General features: G+C 41.0%; 2 protein-coding genes across 4 annotated transcripts; one reads left to right on the top strand and one right to left on the bottom strand.

Moving 5' to 3' along the window:
• The first annotated feature begins 2,217 nt into the window (after nt 1-2,217).
• Nucleotides 2,218-10,143, top strand: rad23b (RAD23 homolog B, nucleotide excision repair protein). Of its 3 annotated transcripts, none has more exons than XM_080477509.1 (10): nt 2,218-2,431; nt 3,261-3,342; nt 5,957-6,036; nt 6,794-6,981; nt 7,092-7,147; nt 7,671-7,798; nt 8,492-8,627; nt 8,721-8,848; nt 8,953-9,153; nt 9,377-10,143. In XM_080477509.1, exons 1-10 carry the CDS (start codon nt 2,366-2,368, stop codon nt 9,488-9,490), a joined length of 1,179 nt encoding a protein of 392 aa, XP_080333635.1. In that variant the 5' UTR covers nt 2,218-2,365; the 3' UTR covers nt 9,491-10,143. The 3 variants fall into 3 exon arrangements, with proteins under 3 accessions (XP_080333635.1, XP_080333636.1, XP_080333637.1); XM_080477510.1 differs by having other exon boundaries at nt 2,234-2,431; nt 7,095-7,147; nt 9,377-10,140; XM_080477511.1 differs by having other exon boundaries at nt 2,234-2,431; nt 7,677-7,798; nt 9,377-10,140.
• Nucleotides 10,144-12,074: 1,931 nt separating this feature from the next.
• Nucleotides 12,075-16,885, bottom strand: klf4 (Kruppel like factor 4). The gene is made up of 5 exons (XM_080477507.1): nt 16,581-16,885; nt 16,330-16,441; nt 14,705-15,575; nt 14,092-14,262; nt 12,075-13,615 (listed from the first exon to the last, which is right to left on the bottom strand). The coding sequence occupies exons 1-5, from the start codon at nt 16,583-16,585 to the stop codon at nt 13,440-13,442; spliced, it is 1,335 nt and encodes a 444-aa protein (XP_080333633.1). The 5' UTR covers nt 16,586-16,885; the 3' UTR covers nt 12,075-13,439.
• Between the last annotated feature and the right edge of the window lie 1,852 nt (nt 16,886-18,737).

Below are 18,737 nucleotides of genomic sequence, written 5' to 3'. Positions count from 1 at the left end.
CAAACTGTGGCAGAAGGACAGAGGCAGTTGAGAGGAGTGGGACATAAAGAGAGCCAGGCTCATACATACAGCTATTGAATTTAAGAGGGAGTGATGTGAGAATAAGGGCAAAGTGGCCCAGGGAAGAGACCCCATTGAGCACACAGCATATTATCTCCCTCACTTAACAGGCCTCTTAAAGTCAGAGTTGGGCAACTTGGCTGCATTGAAGATAGAAGTCAATAAAACCTTTGAATACTGAGTGCTGCATCGGTGATATTGAAATTCCTCCACGCGTTGCTCGAAGCACCGGGAATTGTTGAAACTTCAGATAAGAGTTCAATCTGCAGTCTCAAGTTGAGTCGGTGCAACAAGTTTTTCTTTCCTTGTCTCACGACAAGAAGCAACAAAACTTTCAGTTAATGTTTCCGAGCTCAGGTACAAGCTACATTATGATTGGGTGTTGAGGAACGTGTCTTCTGGCGGATCCGGTCGTTTTGGTGTTTGGTTAAAAGCAACGGAGGAGCAGTCTTGAAGAAGTTGGTAAGCATGTAAACATCAGGCTGTATTTGCAATGTCAGCCAAGTGGAGTAAACAACCAGACTTGTAGATTATTTCCAATACTAATGTCTTAACCTGGCACAGTAAAAAAAAGTTTGTATTTTCCTCATTTCTTCCTGTTTTTATCCAAACTGACAATGATGAGACAGACATGAAAAATAAAAGCTTTGACATCTTGAAAATGCTGGTACTTGTGCTGGAATAATAATATAACAAAAATGTGTTATTCCAACATTCCTTTCAAAAAATCCCCTCATACTTCCAGTGACTACACCTGACCCTTGAAATACTCTTTGAAAATGTATTTTAGTGAGTGCCCCTTTCGTGAATGTTTACTTCTCATGGCTCACTGAGCTTTCCTTCATGTCACCTTTGCTTTTCTGACTGTGACAAGTCAAAATGCTCGCTATAAAAAGAGTTTATAGAAAAAGAGTTTATGGTTCATTATTGTGTGTGTTTGTGTGTGTGTGTGTGTGTGTGTGTGTGTGTGTGTGTGTGTGTGTGTGTGTGTGTGTGTGTGTGTGTGTGTGTGTGTGTGTGTGTGTGTGTGTGTGTGTGTGTGTGTGTGTGTGTGTGTGTGTGTGTGTGTGTGTGTGTGTGTGTGTTTGAAAAATCTCAGACCTTCAGAACTCATTTTGATTTGTCATAAACATTTATTTCCTTCCTCACCTTGCTGTGCTGCACAAGGTAAAAAAATATATGTTGTGAGGATAAGGACAGACACAGTCTTGTTAAAAGTAAGATCAACAATCACAAGAAGAAATATTTTTCTTTCAATGACCCAATATGAGGCCAAGAATCTACTTCATTTTTACACGTCACAATGAACACACAATATTTGATATTTTAGCGATCAGTTATTGTCATATAGATTATTGTATGTTCTTAATTTTTCTTATGGAAAATAATTCTGCTGTCATGTAGCATGGGAAATTGGAATATTTACAAGGAAAGGCCAAGTGTCTCTCATTTCATTGTGAGAATGTTGTTGGGCTCTGGGGCCTCTCTGTGTGGTTTGCATCTTCTACCAGTGTTGGCATGGATTTTCTCACTGTGACTCCCTGAGCAAGACCCTCGATCCCCAACTGCTCCCCGTACACTGCAAAGTATCCCCACTAATAGGTTAAATACAGAAAACAAATGTTGTTGTACATTCATTGTATATGTGACAAATACAGAATTCTTCTGATGATGATGATCACGTGACAATCCTGACAACTTTCAAATGCCTTACTATTTTGGGGGGAATAAGTTGTTCTATTTTTCACAATCAACTGATGTTTTGAAACAGTAGAGTGTGTTCACTTAAATTGTAGTAGTGTCGTGCTCTCGTCACACAAGGAAAATGTTGTTGGTTTAAGTCCTATCTCGGCCTTTTGTGTGGAATTTGCATGTTCTCCCTTTGCATTCATGGTCGTCTGGGCTGATCTCCAGCCTGTTTAACCCTGACTTCAATAAAGTGGTGTTGAAGATGCATGTTTGAAGTCCTGAAACCGGTTCTACTTTGATATACCAAGTGATACAGTAAATTGATTTTCTTTCTTTATATATATATATATATATATTTAATTTTTTCACAATTTTGTTATCAATCAGTTTTAAAAAAACATTCCTGGGGTAATCCAGTATAATTAGATGGCGGTAGCAGCAATGTGCCGGTGAGCCGCTGGAGGCGCTGCAGTCTCACTTCAGAACACAGAAGAAGAAGAGTGGAAAGTCATGGCGGCTGACAGTTTGTGATGAGCCAACGAAAATAGTAAAGTCACTTCCAAGTTGGATATTTAAGGTTTAAGCGAGGATTGGGGATACAAACTCTGCCGGCAAAATGCAGATAACTTTGAAGACCTTACAGCAACAGACGTTCAAAGTCGAAATCGATGAGGAGGAGACGGTGAGAGTTTTTAAAAAAATAACCATGCCTTCATGAAGGGGGAGGAATAGGAGCTGGGTACATCCTGGAAACCAATGCAGTGTGGAATGTTTATATTTAGACAGTTTAAAGAGAGATGCCAATGAAGAGAAACAGATTGGTTTCGGAATGAGCTGGCGCCGAGGCTTGTAGTTGGATCTTAATTTGAATTAGATTAGTGTCATTTATCACAAATCTAGTTTGTGTTCAGCATTTAGTCGGAGCCCGTATCAGGCTCCAGATATGGGGGAGAGTTGACAGGTTAGCATGCAGTCCAACTTTCTCTCTTTCTGGCGGTTTTTCATTTTGTTTTCTCCGACGTAAACGACCGTTGTCGCCTTTTCGGTCGTAGTAGTGAAAAACCACGTCTGCAGTTCCAGGAGTCTAAAGTTACTGTTACTAAACTTGAATAAAGCAGAGTCGTCGTGAGGTTATGTTTGGTGGTAAATAAGATCTGTTAGCTAATGTTAGCTCCAACTCTTCAGGCCTTCCTGTCACAAGACCTTTCATTTCTTATGAGATACGTTGTTTGTTTGTTTTTTTCACAAAAGAAGGCTTGAGATTATTTTTTTTTTTTCTGTTCACAATCATGAGGTCTAAAGTAAAACTTGTTCATTTGTGGTGTTTAACCTACTTTGTAAGACAAAGTAAAGACAAGCAGGAGTATATTGTAATGTTCAAACTAGTGGATGGTTTGCTTTCTTTATGGGTTGAATGAAAGTATAACAAAGTACTCACCGGTTTTGTGATTTCTATATTTTTTGGTGCTCCATATGAATTTATGTTTATTCATAAAGGTAATTTCCCACAGGTGAAGACACTAAAGGAAATGATCGAACAGGAGAAGGGAAAGGAGCATTTTTCAGTTGCTGGGCAGAAACTGATTTATGCAGGTATGTTGAGTTAATAGATTTAAATCTTTCTTCAGATTATTTTCTTGATTTGTTTGTATGTTGTTGTGTACTGTTCAATTGAATGTGTGACACACATTGATACACTCAGTGTATCCTGCAGCTCTCGAAGTTTTCCTTTCATTTTTATTTATATTTCAGTGTAGCCATCTCAAGGTACATTACATTCCAATAGAACATAAAGGAAGAACAACTCCACCTGGGGAAGCATCGGGGAGATACTTGGGAAAGAAAAACTAATTTACATCAGGAAGAAACCTCCAGCAAAATGGTTTTATGGTTGAACCAGTTGGGGCTAATAAAGTGGAAAAGGGTGAGCAGAGATCAATAAAATAAAAAAAAGTTGACACCAGCAGCAATCTAACGCAGATGCTTCAAATTTGGCGGGAGGGGGTATGGCCACAATCACCACCTTCCAGCTCAACAGCCAGAGATCAAGGTTAAGAAAGAGTTGAAAGCACAGTCTCCAGAAGAACGACACATGAAGTTATTGTCTTGAGTCATGACGTCAAATCATATGAGGAATGTTGATAGGAAAAAGATTCAGTTGATCAAAACAATGTCAACTTTCTCTTCAAAAGTTTATGTTTTACGAGTTACTCGTGTGCTCCTGTGACTGTATACATCAGTAAATCTGATATAGAGGTTTGATCAGGATCAGGAAAATGCGATATACAATTATACAACAGTTTATTGCTGTCTCATATTATTTAAGAGTCATAACATGGTGCTGTTCTTTGGTTTGGTCCAAGCCTGTCAGTGGTGTAGGAGTTGACTTGACTTGACTTGACAGAAGAAGTTTGTCAACATATTTCTTTATTTCCTTAATTGCTCAAATTGTGTTGGCAGGGTAAAGTAAATCCATATGACGACACTGCTAAGATTATATAGCCTTTGATTGTGATTATTCATCATCTGCATGGGTTCCCAATTGCAACATGGGTTGCAGAAACGCCATCGTAATCCTGTCTCCTTTCATTTTGCTCTTGCAACAGAAAGATACTGACTGTGCTGGAACAAAGGAGCAATAGTAGTTTTATTTGTTTTGGCCAATGAGCACGACTTATTATCATAGGCACAAAGTCTCATAAATAACTGCAATTGTTTAAATTAGCATTAAAACATGAGTCCTAGTTAAATGGAAAGCGACTTAAAAAAATATTTATGCTCGTGCTTCAAAATAACTTTGTGATGTGGTCTTTTAGCAAATAAGAATTTTCTCCAGACTGTAATAATTTGTGCTTTCCAAAAATGTTTTCTGTCTTACGACATAGCATCATAGCATTAAGTTTTTCAGAGGGCCAGATTTGGATTCAGGTTTCATGTCGGGCCAGTTAATGCAAGATGATTTGAGGACAATCTTGTTGGGACACAAGGTTTAACACTGAGTGATTTAAGCAAAAGTCACTCAGGTTTTAGCTTCACATGTCAAAGGTTCCTCATGGTTTTTTTTTCGCAGGAACCCCCCAGATTTCCTTCAAGAAAGCTTGTGAATCACCTTCACGGTCTCGTAATTATTCAAAACTTTATGGTGAAGCCAAACTTTGACTCACCAACATAGGACTCACCAAAGAAGTAGTTATGGGCAGTTTCCCCATGTACAGTCTGTGCTACTTCCAAGAAAGTGTCTTTTTATGGTTTATTTGATGCATGTCGATCTAACGTGACAACTTTGGTCAAAGATCACAGCTTGGACATCACTCATCTGGACAACTCTACAGTTCAGGCTGTGTATGTTTTGTTCATTTGCACCGTCATCGTGGCAACTATGAAATCCAGTTTGGAAAAAATCTCTCAGCTTTGCTCCCAGCCTCATGACTTGTCAGGACATTACTGATGTGAAGTGTGTCGTGGGTTTAGTACAAGGAGTAATTTCTGACGGGAGATAACAAGATCTGTTACCTGAGTGGGTTCCCGAGCAGTTGGCAGTCGGCAGATGGAGAAGGCAGGTGGAGGTGTGTCAAGAGCTCCTGGATGTGTTTGGCGCTGATAGACAGAACTTCTTAAAATCACAAACATTATGATCATGAAGAAGAATATGATGAGTTCTAGGCTTTTGTACCAAAAGGAAAATTCAAACAGGTTTTAATAAGGCTATGGAAAGTAATGGTCTTTATGTTCAATCGCAGTATCTTTGAGAGTACTCTGCAGACTAAAACTTATTTTTGTCTTGATTGTATTATTGTAGTTGACAGAGATGTGTGAGTGTTTCCTGACACGCATGCTTCCGTTTGATCAACATTCTATCTTTAAAAATGTTGCCTTAAAATAAAGCTCAGACTATATGGAGAGAAGCTTTGCAGTAATTACAACTTTGTGTTCATTTAGTTTGAAAATGGTCCAATGGACGCTCCATACACTTTAAAGATGGCGTACATCACCACAGTGTATAGTATTTAGTTTGACCTACTAAAAGTTTCCCAGACACACAAACACTGCCAGACAAAGGCAGCGTTTCACAATGTAACAAGAGGAACCACATGGAGTGACAGAAGCAGATGTTTATCGGCTCTATTCAGTGATACAGTATGATACTATCTTGGGTCACAGCAGGTAAAGCCAGTGAGCCGTGACTTGATGTTTTGTGTTTTCACAGGTAAAATCCTCAACGATGACGTGCCGCTCAAAGAATACAAAATCGACGAGAAGAACTTTGTGGTCGTCATGGTGACAAAGGTTTGGGAATTTGATTGTTTTCAGTAAATTGATGGATTAAACAAGTTTTTCCTCTTTCTTTTTTTTTGTAGTAACATTTTGTCCTTGAATGTTGTGAGTGTACGATAATATTGAACTATGATTACGTTCTATAACCTCTTTTCACTGTTTGCCACTTATGTCTGCGTTTGTCCTGTTGAAAAGCCTCTTCTATTCTACAGGAACAAGTAGTTCACTGCTTTGGCTTAAAGTGGGGGTTGTGTGCTCCTGTTTTATTATTATTCATATATATATATATATCTCACTATTTTTTGCCTCAAAACGTACTGAAGTTGTTGGTTGATTACCTGCTTGTTAAATTGTGCCACAAAACATTTCAAAGGATATTGTGTTCTACTTAATGAAAGTTAATTTGTGAATTTATAGGTAAGTGGTTATGTATTCCTTCAAATTTTAAAGGTGAAGAAATGATTTTTAATCCTGCTGAGCAGCTCAGGAACCAGATTATAAAATCACCTTATACATTTTAATGTGAAAGTAGTATTACGTTGGAACAAAAACTAATTTAACAAGATAAGCTATTTCCTTAAATCCATTGTACAACTTTGTTTTACACACAATGGACATTGTTAAAAAGTAAACAGATAATAACTTTTTTTGTATTTTACTAACCCTGACTACGGTATTATTTAAATTTTAATTATTAATCCACCAACTGTTGGTGAAATGACTTTGTAATAATGAAAAGGCTCCAATATCATTGAACCTTGTTTTACAGACTAAAGCAGCCTCCGCTGCCCCGTCAGCTTCTGCAGCAGCTTCAGCTTCAGCTCCCAGCACCTCGGCTCCAGCAGCTCCCCCGGCCTCCTCCGCCTCCTCGGACAAACCAGCAGAGTCTTCTCCAACAGAGGACAAACCCGAGGAGAAACAGTCTTCCCCGGCTGAGCCACCCTCCACCCCTGTCGGGTAAAGATGGGTAGATGATTGTCTTTGAACAAAGAGTTTGGTGTTGGTGCGTCTTGCATTAAGAAATAAAGCCTTGATTGTGTCTCAGTAAAGCTTCGTTTCTCCCGCAGAAGCGCTGAAGGTTCGGCCCCTGCAAACTTCATCAGTGAGGCCGTGTCAAATCTCGGTAAGGCTGTTATGTTTTGTCATGCATCAACTACGGGAGTTTTACAAATCTTTGCTCTTGAATCGCCTGCAGTCTGAGGGGCTGTTTACGTCTGGCCCACATTATTTCTGTTGGATATCGCCGCATGCTGACATCGACTCAGGCTGATCAATAAGCAGGCTGATCGCGCGGCTCAGCCAGAACCTAATCCCACAGTTCCCACGAGCCACTTGCTCTGAACTTTGCTAAAATTGCTTTGCACAGAGCAAATCCTGTAGGTCTTAATTATTATGACTCATACAGCCGATGAGTGAATCTTTGGCATTTTATGCAGGTTGTTTATTTTCATGGGAGCCAGTGGAGGAATTGATTTCAATCAGTCTCACTTTTAAATCGGCTATAAAGTTAAACATACCTGATGTGTTATTCAGATTATTATATAAGTTTCTTCAAACCGCAGCATACAAAGGTATGTGTGCTTGACAATAGTCAATTCTGACTTCCCAGTCTAACAGAAATGAACTTTTTGTCTCTTGTGCTTCAGTAACAGGCCCGTCCTATGACGCCATGGTGAATGAGATGATGCTCATGGGCTACGAGAGGGAGCAGGTGGTGGCAGCACTGAGGGCGAGCTTCAACAACCCAGACAGAGCTGTGGAGTACCTGCTCACAGTAAGAACCGCCCAGTGACGGATTAGCACACAGCTTGACACATATCTGCTCGTACAATATACATATTAGAAACTGAGTTTTATCCAAGTTATTCAAACCATACAACTTATTTAAGGGGGATAAGATTGTCTCTGTAAATCATCTTGGATGTTATGATCCTGAACTTAGAGTGAACAAGGGCTGGGCAAAGAAATCAATTAAATTGATCAAACTTGTAGCCAAAAAAAGATTTTTATTTTGCCAATTTGAGTTTTTTTCAGCATTTCTCGCATTCCGTTCTACCATTTCTTGTGGGTTTCCGTAGTTGCTGTAGCACTTTTGCTTAAACTGGGGTTAACGCTTGAATTTGTTGAATGACTGAGCCTCATTTACTTTTTATTCTGGAATTGTTTATATGCATTTTAGCGCCGAGGACAATCAAAGCAATAAAGTTGCAGTTTTGACTATATCTGATGTCTGCAGCCATTTTTAAGTACATTGAGGGAAAAAAATCGAAACTCAAATTTTTCTTTAAAAAAAATCTGAGATTTAAAAAAAAAAATAATAATCTCTCTCTCTCTCTATATATATATATATATATATAATTTTTCTTTCTTTCATTAATTAATTTTTTTTTTTTTTATAATTTTCAGGTCAAATCACGCAGCCCTAGAGTGAACCCGAATTACTCATTAGCATTTTCTCTTCTCTCAGGGTTTCCCAGGCAGAGATCAGACCCCTGCGTCAGTATCTGAGACGGTGCCGCCCCCAGCCGGTGGCGCTCCAGCAGCGTCTGCAGCTGGCCTGAGTGTCCCCGCCAACACGGGCTCCTCGCCCAGCGCTGGCGGAGGTAAACAACCTGTACAGTTCACCACAGCAGTGCAACTACAACAAGAGAACGTTTGTCTCGCTTATTGCTCCAACCTGTTCTGCCTTCTTCTAGGCAATCCCTTGAGCTTCCTGAGAAATCAGCCCCAGTTCCATGTGATGCGACAGCTGATCCAGCAAAACGCCGCCCTGCTTCCTGCTCTGCTGCAGGAGATCGGCAGAGAAAACCCCGAGCTGCTGCAGGTGGAGTGGGCGGTCCTTAATATCAGTCATGTCGCTTCATTTGTTTTGACCAAGGAGCGTTGTGAGGAGTCCATGCTTTAGAAGTCTTTCATTTGCCATCGCAGGAGATCAGCAGCCACCAAGAGGAGTTCATCCAGATGCTGAATGAGCCCAACCCAGACGCCGTGCCCGTAGGAGGTGGCGGTGGCGGGGGCGGAGGCACGGGGGGAGCAGGGGGAGCTGGAGGGATAGGAGCAGACACACCTGGTGGAAGTAACATGAACTATATTCAGGTCACGCCCCAGGAGAAAGAGGCCATAGAGAGGGTATGTACCCCCCCCCCCATACACCTCGAGCTGCTTTAACAGAAGTGCTGGAATATTATGTAAATCCATTTCTTTGATGATCTTGCCAAAAGCCTCGGCGTAATTCTTATTCGCCACAAAGCGCTGCAGAGAGCAGTAAACAATATAGCAGAAGTTGCCATTTGCTTATAAAGTATTGTTTGACTAATTTGCGGTACTTCTGTGTGACTTTTCTTTATTCCAGCTAAAAGCCTTAGGATTTCCAGAGGGACTTGTTATACAAGCCTACTTTGCCTGTGAGAAGAATGAGAACCTGGCTGCCAACTTCCTTTTACAACAGAACTTTGACGACGATTGAAACGGCCTTCTCCATTTTCTTTGTTTTTGTTTGCATACTTCGTTCCTGTACTTTTCGATTGCTCATATTCAATATGTGTACAACAAGCCTTTTAATTTCCCACAAAGATAGCTCACTCACCTCTTTCACGTTCAACTCTCTGATAACACTGGATCATTATCAGCTTTTGGCTGACGTACAAGTACAGGCTGTTGTTTGTGATCAGGTTTAAAATGGATTAAAAAAAAATTAAAGTCCAATACTTTGCATCATAAATTACCTGTCTTCTATTGATTTCTTAAAATTCTTTATTCAAAACCAGTTTGATCTCAACATGGTTCTTGGTGTCGATCTGAAACCAGATGACCGTATTCATCCTCTTATTTGAATTTCCAAGTTAGTGGAGATGGAAATTTGAAAAAGAAATAAAAAAAACAAAAAAACTGCAGAACAAGCAACACGTACGACACTTTTCTATCAAACATCCACTATTTGCATGTGAAGTTGCCGGAATTATCAACAGGAGCCGTGTGAAGAAACCTGAACAGCTTTGCATGTATGAAGGTGTTTTACCATGTATAAAGTTTACATAGGCGTCAGAAGACTTGGTTGCAATGACTTGTCATTTTTAAAAAGGAAATAAAAGTTTTGCAGAAAGATGCGTCAGTGGCTGTTGGTTTTGTGCAATTTTTGAAGACAACACCTTTGGTATATCGAGAACAGTCACTAATACTGGAATTGTCTCAATTGAATTGGCTTTTTTTTTTTTTTTTTCTGGTTTCTTTGGGTTATTTCAAAACACTTTATCCCCTCTGTTGTTAGTTCTCTATACTTTACCACCAAATTGGCCCAACATGGGCTGTTCCACTAATGCAGGGGTGCGATATACAGCCTGGTTCTAGCTCCCGATGGGGCCAGAGCAGCATAGGGTTCTGTAGCAAGCAGGTATTGCTGCCATCTGCTGTTCAGTACTGTGGGCAGGCTGCTAATCTCTGTGGACAGATGGAGAATTGCAGGTACTGCAATCCTAAAACTGATCCTGAGCTGGATCTGGTCTGCAGGATTTATGCTTGACACCCTGTTGCCATGTAATCGTGGTCACCCTGGTCGCATTCAGAAAAAAACAACCTGCCACCTCCAGTTCAGACTCCGGTCTCTAAAACAGTCTCAGTATCAACCTCTTGACTTTCCTTTTATAACCGTCCATTTCTTGCTGCCACCGCTTGCTATTCTTTACAAAGTTCAAAAACCAGGCATTCATTTTCTGTACTGCTTCATTGAGTTCATTGCGGGACTCGTGGTGGGGGTGTAATCTCAGCAGACAGCAGGTGATTGGAAAGTTACACGCTGGATAAACACACGTTCACACCTATCTTAAAGTCACCAATCAGCCTCAAGTGCGTGCTTGCAAACTCCACAGAGAAAAGTCCCACAATGTTCACATTGTATAACTTCAGAAACGATCCATGAAAAAAATGTAATAAAAAAAAAAAACACCTGACTCTGATACGCAAAACCACAGAGTTTCAGACCAGGTTTATGATGCATTAAAACACAACAAATGATAACCCGAGACAGCTGATAATGACTACATGTGTAATTTGCTCATACAGAAACATAGCCGTTGCTATTAAGTTACCCATTAAGAGGATACAGGGTGTAATTTATTTTCATGTGTGCTTAATTGGTGTCATCAAATGCACTTCATGGCCTTACATCAGCCTTGTAAGTAAGTTGTAAACGGTAATTATAACCCTAACTCTTAAAAAAACAAAAGCGCAGCCATACCCCTGTGGAGCATTTTGGGACAGAGAAGGCCTTGACTCAGATCTCAGGCTGCTGATGCCGATTTATCCTATAGGGGGCATCACAGACCATGGTTTCAGAACCAACAGGCAGCTTGAAAATAAGTCAAATGTGTCAGCATCTAAATTTTACTCCCCAAAAAAGTACCTCGGAGTCCATTCTTTATTTTTCTTTACCCCAAAGATGGACAAACATATAATTTAGTACTAATCTTTAAGAACTTCAAAAAAATGGCAGCAGGATGTTTTGATATTGCGGTGCAGTCAATCCCACTGCAAACAGAGATACAGGCAGCAACACACACTCAAATCCACACCGAAGGGAAATTTAGAGTGGACATTGAGGACGTTTTTGGACTATGGGAGGAAACTTGAACTGGAGCAAACACAGACAGGGGAGAACATGCAAACTTCATGCCAAGGTCCCTCAGTATTGCTCAAATGCTGCCTTATCGTCTCTAATATCATATTCTTTAATTTTTGGAATTTGCTGATGTATATTGATTAAATTAAAATTAAGTTTGTCAACTGAATGGCTTTACTTTACTTTTCCCGCATACTGCAAAGTTAAAGCAATCTAAGTTTTTATAGTTTAATTACAGATGTTGGGACTGAATGTGACTCAAGTTTTAAGAAGAAATGTGGCAGTTTGTTTTATAGTTTTTCCCCAAAAACTACACCACTATCACTCAATTTGCATACAGTGATACAAAATGACAGAAATCGTGTTGCAGAAACCAATGAAGACAATATCTCATTCCAGCATCTTTGTGGGATTTTCTTTTTTGTTTTTTTTTATTATCATTATTATTCTTGCAGTGCACCTGAGAGCTCTGGCACAATGTGGAAATCAGATTTGGTGTCACCTTTGAATGTCAAGTAGTAACTTGGCTGTACTCGCTATTCTTCCCCATGACAGGTGGAAAGAGAACCCCACGGAAAAGGGGCATTGTAAGAGCGAATCTTCTTTTGAAACTCTTTTTAACAGCAACATTGTGTTAGTTTGCCTCAGGTCATCTCAGTATTATCAGCGAGGGCATTGTGTTTGAGCTGACTGTGAGCTATTACTGCCATTTAAATGAGCGTCTCCATTACACTACCAGGTAAATATACTATTACTGTAACTAATAATGTCCGAGGACTTGACAAGCAAGGTATTTTGTTCTTTTAATATACATTAATATATCAAGATGTTTTAGTGTGGCTATGATGAAGTAGTATTAAGGTCATGGTGGTTTTCTTATTTCAAATACACTTTGATTTTATTATAATGTAAAATACAAAACCATAACAAAGCATTTTTATTTACAAATGTACAAAATTCAAGATTATATTACATATTTTTTTGGCTATAAACAAAAAAAAAAATCTTTGTTCAGAGTTACTCATTCAATACAAAAATATGAATGTCTCATATAAATTATTGCACTTTGCAGCTGCAGTGCATTGTAGATTGCCATCACCGTTTAAAAAGTGTTCACCTGATTTGAGTCGTATTGCGACGTTTCCGCGAAACACACAATCAACTGCATGGCACTTTGTCATTTCACCCTTTTGAATATTTGTCTTTATCTTTGGTACCTTTTATTAAAAAAAAAAAACCTTCTTCAAAGTTACTGAGCACCATTCTGTATAAATTAACATTGTACCTGAAATCGATGGCAACGCAGGTGAAATGTGTGTATAAATATAGTGTATTTATTAATACAGTATTTTGAACAGTGTGTAGTTGAACTAATGATGGCGTGATGCTGGTAAGAAGGCCTCTGGAGATGTTTATCTGTTGCTCCTGGATTCCCTGACAGAAAAAAATACATTTCCAGTTAAAAGCTGTTGGCACCTGGTCCTCCAAGTTTTGTCGGTTAAATATGACAAATTCCAGTTTGGTCCCTTTCATAAAAGTTTACAACCCTGGTTGAGAGGTCTTGTCGAGTCACCTGCACGATGTCAGGATCAGTCTTGAGAGAAATTCTAGGCTCGTAAAGGAGAAATGTTCTTTTTAGCCATGAACACCACAGCTTGTCTTGTTGCTTGACGTCGGCTTGAAGGCAAATTATGGCTTTAGAAAGTGTAGGTCACAAGTTTGTTCAGGGTTCTGCTAACATATATATTTCACTCTGGAGCCTTCATCCATTGCCATCTTGTCTTGTCCTCCGACCGAGGCCTCATAAGTGTCTCTTCATATGGAGCGCTAGGTGGTCTGACCTTGAAAACGCCCGGTCGCACTTCTGACACTGAAATGGTCGGTGGCCTGTGTGTTTCCTGTAGTGGCGAGTGAGCTCATCCGAACGTGCAAACTTCCAACCGCAGCCCTCCCAGTCACAGTGGTAAGGCTTCTCCCCTTTGAAGGAAAACACAATACACACACACAGACGCAGCAGTTAGTACCGGCCCGTGAGGTTAAAATGGCCCTGGCCACCGGACCTGCGCGAGGAAAGAGGTCCGTCCTGTCCTGCAGCCTGTGTGTTCAGACCAAAGCAATCAGCCCGGGGATTGTATTTGAGCAGGGATCGGCACTAACCTGTTCCACCGCACCTGCTCAACTGCTCCGCTATGCCATCCCCCACCCATCTAACAACTATCCGCAACTCAATAAAAAAAAGTCAAGTGTTTGTTCATATAATGTGCGACTGATGTGGCTGTTTTGGTCGTTTCAACAATAAAAACACGGCGTTAAAAAAAGCTTCAAATAGAGAACGAAGCAAGTCTGTAATCTACTTGTTACCAAAGTGAAGCCAGATGTTAAAAAATAAATAAATAAAATCACCAGAAACATTTCACATACATCTACTTCTATCTTAACGTGCAGCAGCCTACCTGTGTGTGTCCGGTGATGTGCTTTAAGGTGGGAGCTCTTTGTGTACGTCTTCCCACAGCCCACGTAGTCGCACGTGTGTGTTGCCACTCTCTTCCTCGGCCAAGAGCGCCTACCACGTTTAGGCTTGGTCTCCTCTGGCAGGCAGTCCCCGCTGGAGATCATCAGGGGCTCTGCGCAGTCAAAACATCATCATCATCATCACTCTATTTGAACACTACATGGGTCGCTTAAGTACACACAGGCTCGAACTGCTTGATCACGGAGTCGAATATTTAGCTTTTATGAACCGCCATGTTGTATTTTGAAACTTTAAGGAATAAAGCTCATCAGATGAGAAGTTAAAGACCCCTACCTAAAAGTAATAACTTCAGTTTTTTGTTGAATAACTCATAACATTGATGGTCATATCTCAAGTTTACAATGGATAGATTGTTACATTTTACATTCACACAAGATGTATTTATCATATTGAGGGGCTTTTAATATATTCTGAATGCATGTTTTCGGTGTAAACAAAATGCACGTCAAAGAAAAAACTACTCATTAGCTGCCAAAAACTGAATGGAAAAGATGCAACACGTCTCAATCAGGAAGCGTGAAATGGTTTCTGACCTTGATACTGCAGGGACGATGCCGGAGCGTAGGAGGTGTAGCCCTGCGGGGAGCTGTGGTGGTAACCCTGTGGAGGTAGAGGAAGCTGAGAGTGGGGATGGCCCAACACCTGGTGTTCCCGGCTGAGAGGATGGTCCGGGGAGAGGGAGGAGGATGAGGATAGCCTGCTGCTCGTCATGGACCGCCCTGCGCCGGGGAACCCATGTAGATCCAAGTGGCTGGGGCGCTGCTGTGGGCCCCCTCTGCCATGGGAGGGTACCCCAACCAGGTGTAGGTCCATGGGCTGCGAGATGGTGCAATTACTGGGGTTCTCCTGCTTTATCCTGTGGCAGGTGAAGGAGGGCGACGCACGAGGAGTCACCGGGTCTGACACAGCGTTAACACAGGCTTTGCTCACGTTCATGGTTTGGCCGTATTCTCCCATGTCCATTGTCGTCTTTACCACAAACTTGCCGTGGAGGCTGGTGGGGTGGAGGTATGCCGGGTCCAACTCAGGTCTCATGAGTTCTGCCACAAAGCCCCCAGAGGGCGAGACATCGCTGATGTCTGGGATAGTGTAGAGTAGGTCACTGGCAGTGCTTTGAGGGGACGGAAGAGGATAAGATGAGGAGAAAGAACCAGGGGACGGGGACAGGGTCGCCATAGTGTCCTCCTGCTGCTGTTGCTCCTGCTGCTGCTGCTGTTGTTGCTGTTGCTGTAGAATGGAGTTTGATAAAATAAAGTCATAGTCTAAATCAAGGTCTGGCTCTGCGTCTTTCTTGGACATGCTGGGGCTCGTTGTGCTGGTGGCAGTGGGATGGTCCGGGTTCGGGCAGCTACTTCCGGCTGGAACACTGATCCTCTTAAGATGGGCCAGCTCTTCCTTCCATCTCTAGAGGGGAAAGTTACAGAAACATTAGTGACTGTGCGGTCTGCTTGTTTGAGTCATGTTACTGTTTATAAGACACACGGCCAAGAAAATCACACTTGGGTTTGACCTGTCCTACTTAGAAATTGGTGGTTGTGTTTGAACACACACATGAATAAGAGGCCAGAGTGTACTGTGATAATGACTTTAAGAAGAACAACTCCTTCTTCTGCAATGGAGAGTGATTATTATGACAGCTTAGTTACAGAGCTAAGTCAGGAGCAGAAATTGTCCTTGGCACAAAGCACTTCCTCGAATACTGATATCTATCACAAGCCATGAAATTGCATTGGAAAACACAAGAAGTAGCAAAGGAAGGGCACATTTTTCTGGGATATGTATATAAAAAAAAAAAAAAAAACAGACTCATGGGAAAAATGATCTGGTTATTCCTGCAGCGGTATTACAAAACAACAACATTCAGACTGAGCATCAGCATGCCTTCTCTGGAGGAGTGCAGTGCCCCATGTGCGCTCTCACGTCTCCATGCTGGCTGAAAACCCTCTGAAGTAGCCTGTGTAAACTGGTGCACGCCCCAGCAGAGCGTGGTGTCATGCCCTGACTGTGGTACAATAACATGGGAGCGACACATTGGGAAAACAAACACATTGTAAACAAACTGCATAGACTACATTCTTCCCCAAACAGACTCTTTTGATACCCATGGCTATTTGGCATGCGCGCGTAATACATAAGAAAGCCACCGCGGGCTACTCACTAAATTGGCACTTCCTATGGATTTGCTCTTGACAGTGGGGCCGCTGGCGAACGTGGAAATGGACGGCAAAAGTGTCCCACTTAGTGCCATCTCGACGTCATTTGGAGGCTGCCTGCAAATAAAGAGCAAAAAAAAGAAAAAGAGCGTAAATCCTTGAGGAGCGATCCCGGAGGAGCGAGCGCAGCCTGTTACAGTCCGACACGGGCAGATCAGTCAAAAAGCTGTCAATGAAAGTTTCACAAGATCCACACCTCATCAGTAAGAATCTGTCTGTGGATGTCCGGTTGGTCGCTCGTCGCTCTGACTGCACTTTCTGTTTTCTTCAAATAAAATATATTCCCGGGATTTAAAGTTTCTGCTCCGCGTCGCGCGTAACACTCCAGGACATGCCGCCGCTGATGGGCGCGCCGGTGAAAGCAGTCAATACAGATTGTTTTTGTGTTCTTTTTTTTTTTTTTAAAGCCAAAGCAATGTTAAAAGAGGGGAAGACAGAGAGGCGACGTACAGGGGGAATCCCTCCCGCCTGTAGCCATGCAGGGACCGGCAGTCTGAACTGAGAAAACCGCGTGAGAGGTATCCTTAAATCGTAGGGAACCGCCTACGTTGCGCAGCAACGAGAGAGCAAAAACAATTTGCGCGAGAGAGAGAGAAAGAGAGAGAGAGAGAGAGAGAGAGAGAGAGAGAGAGAGAGAGAGAGAGAGAGAGAGAGAGAGGCAGAGAGAGGTTTGTTTGTATTCATAGCAACAGCACCTATCCTTACTGCTATTATTTCTGCGAGAAGCGGGTGAAGAAACGTATCTTTCCAGACGCAGTGCACCGACTGACACAAGAGTACCAAAGACTTAAAAAAAAAAAAAAAAGAAAAAAGAAAAAACACTGAGCGTCTGAGGGGCCACCTCCGGGCATGCGCACCTCCTTTAAGTGCAAAGGCTCACCTTAGTCTGCTTCAATACACTCCCACGGATATATTACTGCATTATAAGTATGACGTGCGTCTTTCTAATCACATAAATAATCATTATTTGATTTAGGTTAATCTTGTTAATATTTTTTGGACAACTGATTGTAAAGTTTGGTTGCTGTTATTTATTCCACTGTCAACATTGAATGGGTTAGACTTTTCTGTAAGATCTGCCTCTCAGGGGTTAGTAGGCAATGTTTAAAAAGTCCAAATCATGAACACTATAGTGTCAGTTAACACACATTGTGTGATATTTGTTTCAGTTTTAACCATGAAAAGCACACAGGAAAAACCCTGAACATCAAAGATCTATAGTGACTTCCTGATGAATGACTTTTATGTTTGAGTATTTAGAACTCGCAGGGGGGCTGATTCCTCGTGCCACCTTGGAAGTTCCACCCCTGATCACAACTTGCACATTCAATTACAAGTATAAGGTCTACTGTTGAAGAGAAACACTCAAGTGAAAGTACAAAGTGCTCATGGTATGATTTACTTTTTAAACAATGGTGCAATGTCAATGACAAGTATCAAATTCAACCTGCAAATAATATCTATATTTGAAGCACAAATCTACATAAATAACCAAGTAGGCTTTCTGTAGCAAATACTGTAAAAAAACTTTTTTTTCTATTAAAAGAATATACTTCTTTCATACGTGTATGCAGACCGAAGAGTTGGGATTTCATTCAAATTATAGTCGTACAATTTGTGAAATAGCAGAAAGGTAATTATCAACCGAATAAATTTATATTTCATAGTCTACATTCAAACGTACTGCATTTTGTCCACAATTTATTGTGTGTACACGTTTCTGATTAGAGTCCCCCTGTGTTGTCCAATGGACACATTAAAGGTCCCACACCTTTGACAGAGGGAAGGCCTCTTATATTCATTCTCACTCCTTTACACAATCAAAAACAAAAAAGAAAATCTATATAACACTTAGTTGCTGATTCTTTAAATAACTAAATCAAACAGAGGCATGTTGGATTTGCAGATTTGCTTTAAACTTCAAGCCAATGAAGCGCAAGTAGTGCGTGTGGAACCCCACTTTCCTTAGAAAGATAGATTAATGGATTAATTCATTTGAGGAAAATAGGTCATGTTTAAGTATATAATCATTAAAAAAATGTTACCCATGTGTACACAGCATGATGCATTCATAGACACAAAAATCTACTTTCTGGCAGCCTCTTTTGATGGATTCCCCCCCAAAAAAAGGTTTCTCTTTAAAGGCTCTCAACAGTGACATGTGATTTCCACCAGTTACTGCAACACGTGTCTGAATTTAAATATGAGTTTGTTAGGAGGTGAATTGTGAGACTTTATATTTTTCCCAGATAGATGGTTAAGTAAAGCTTTGGAAGACAGGTTAATCCATGTTAAAGCACTGGGTTGCAACATACGAAGCAGTTTTTGGGTTTTTTTAGTGTGTAACTATATC

Source organism: Lipophrys pholis (genome assembly GCF_963383615.2).
Source record: "Lipophrys pholis genome assembly, chromosome: 12".
Classification (NCBI taxonomy): Eukaryota; Metazoa; Chordata; class Actinopteri; order Blenniiformes; family Blenniidae; genus Lipophrys; species Lipophrys pholis.
This window is presented reverse-complemented; position numbering and strand designations above follow the sequence as displayed.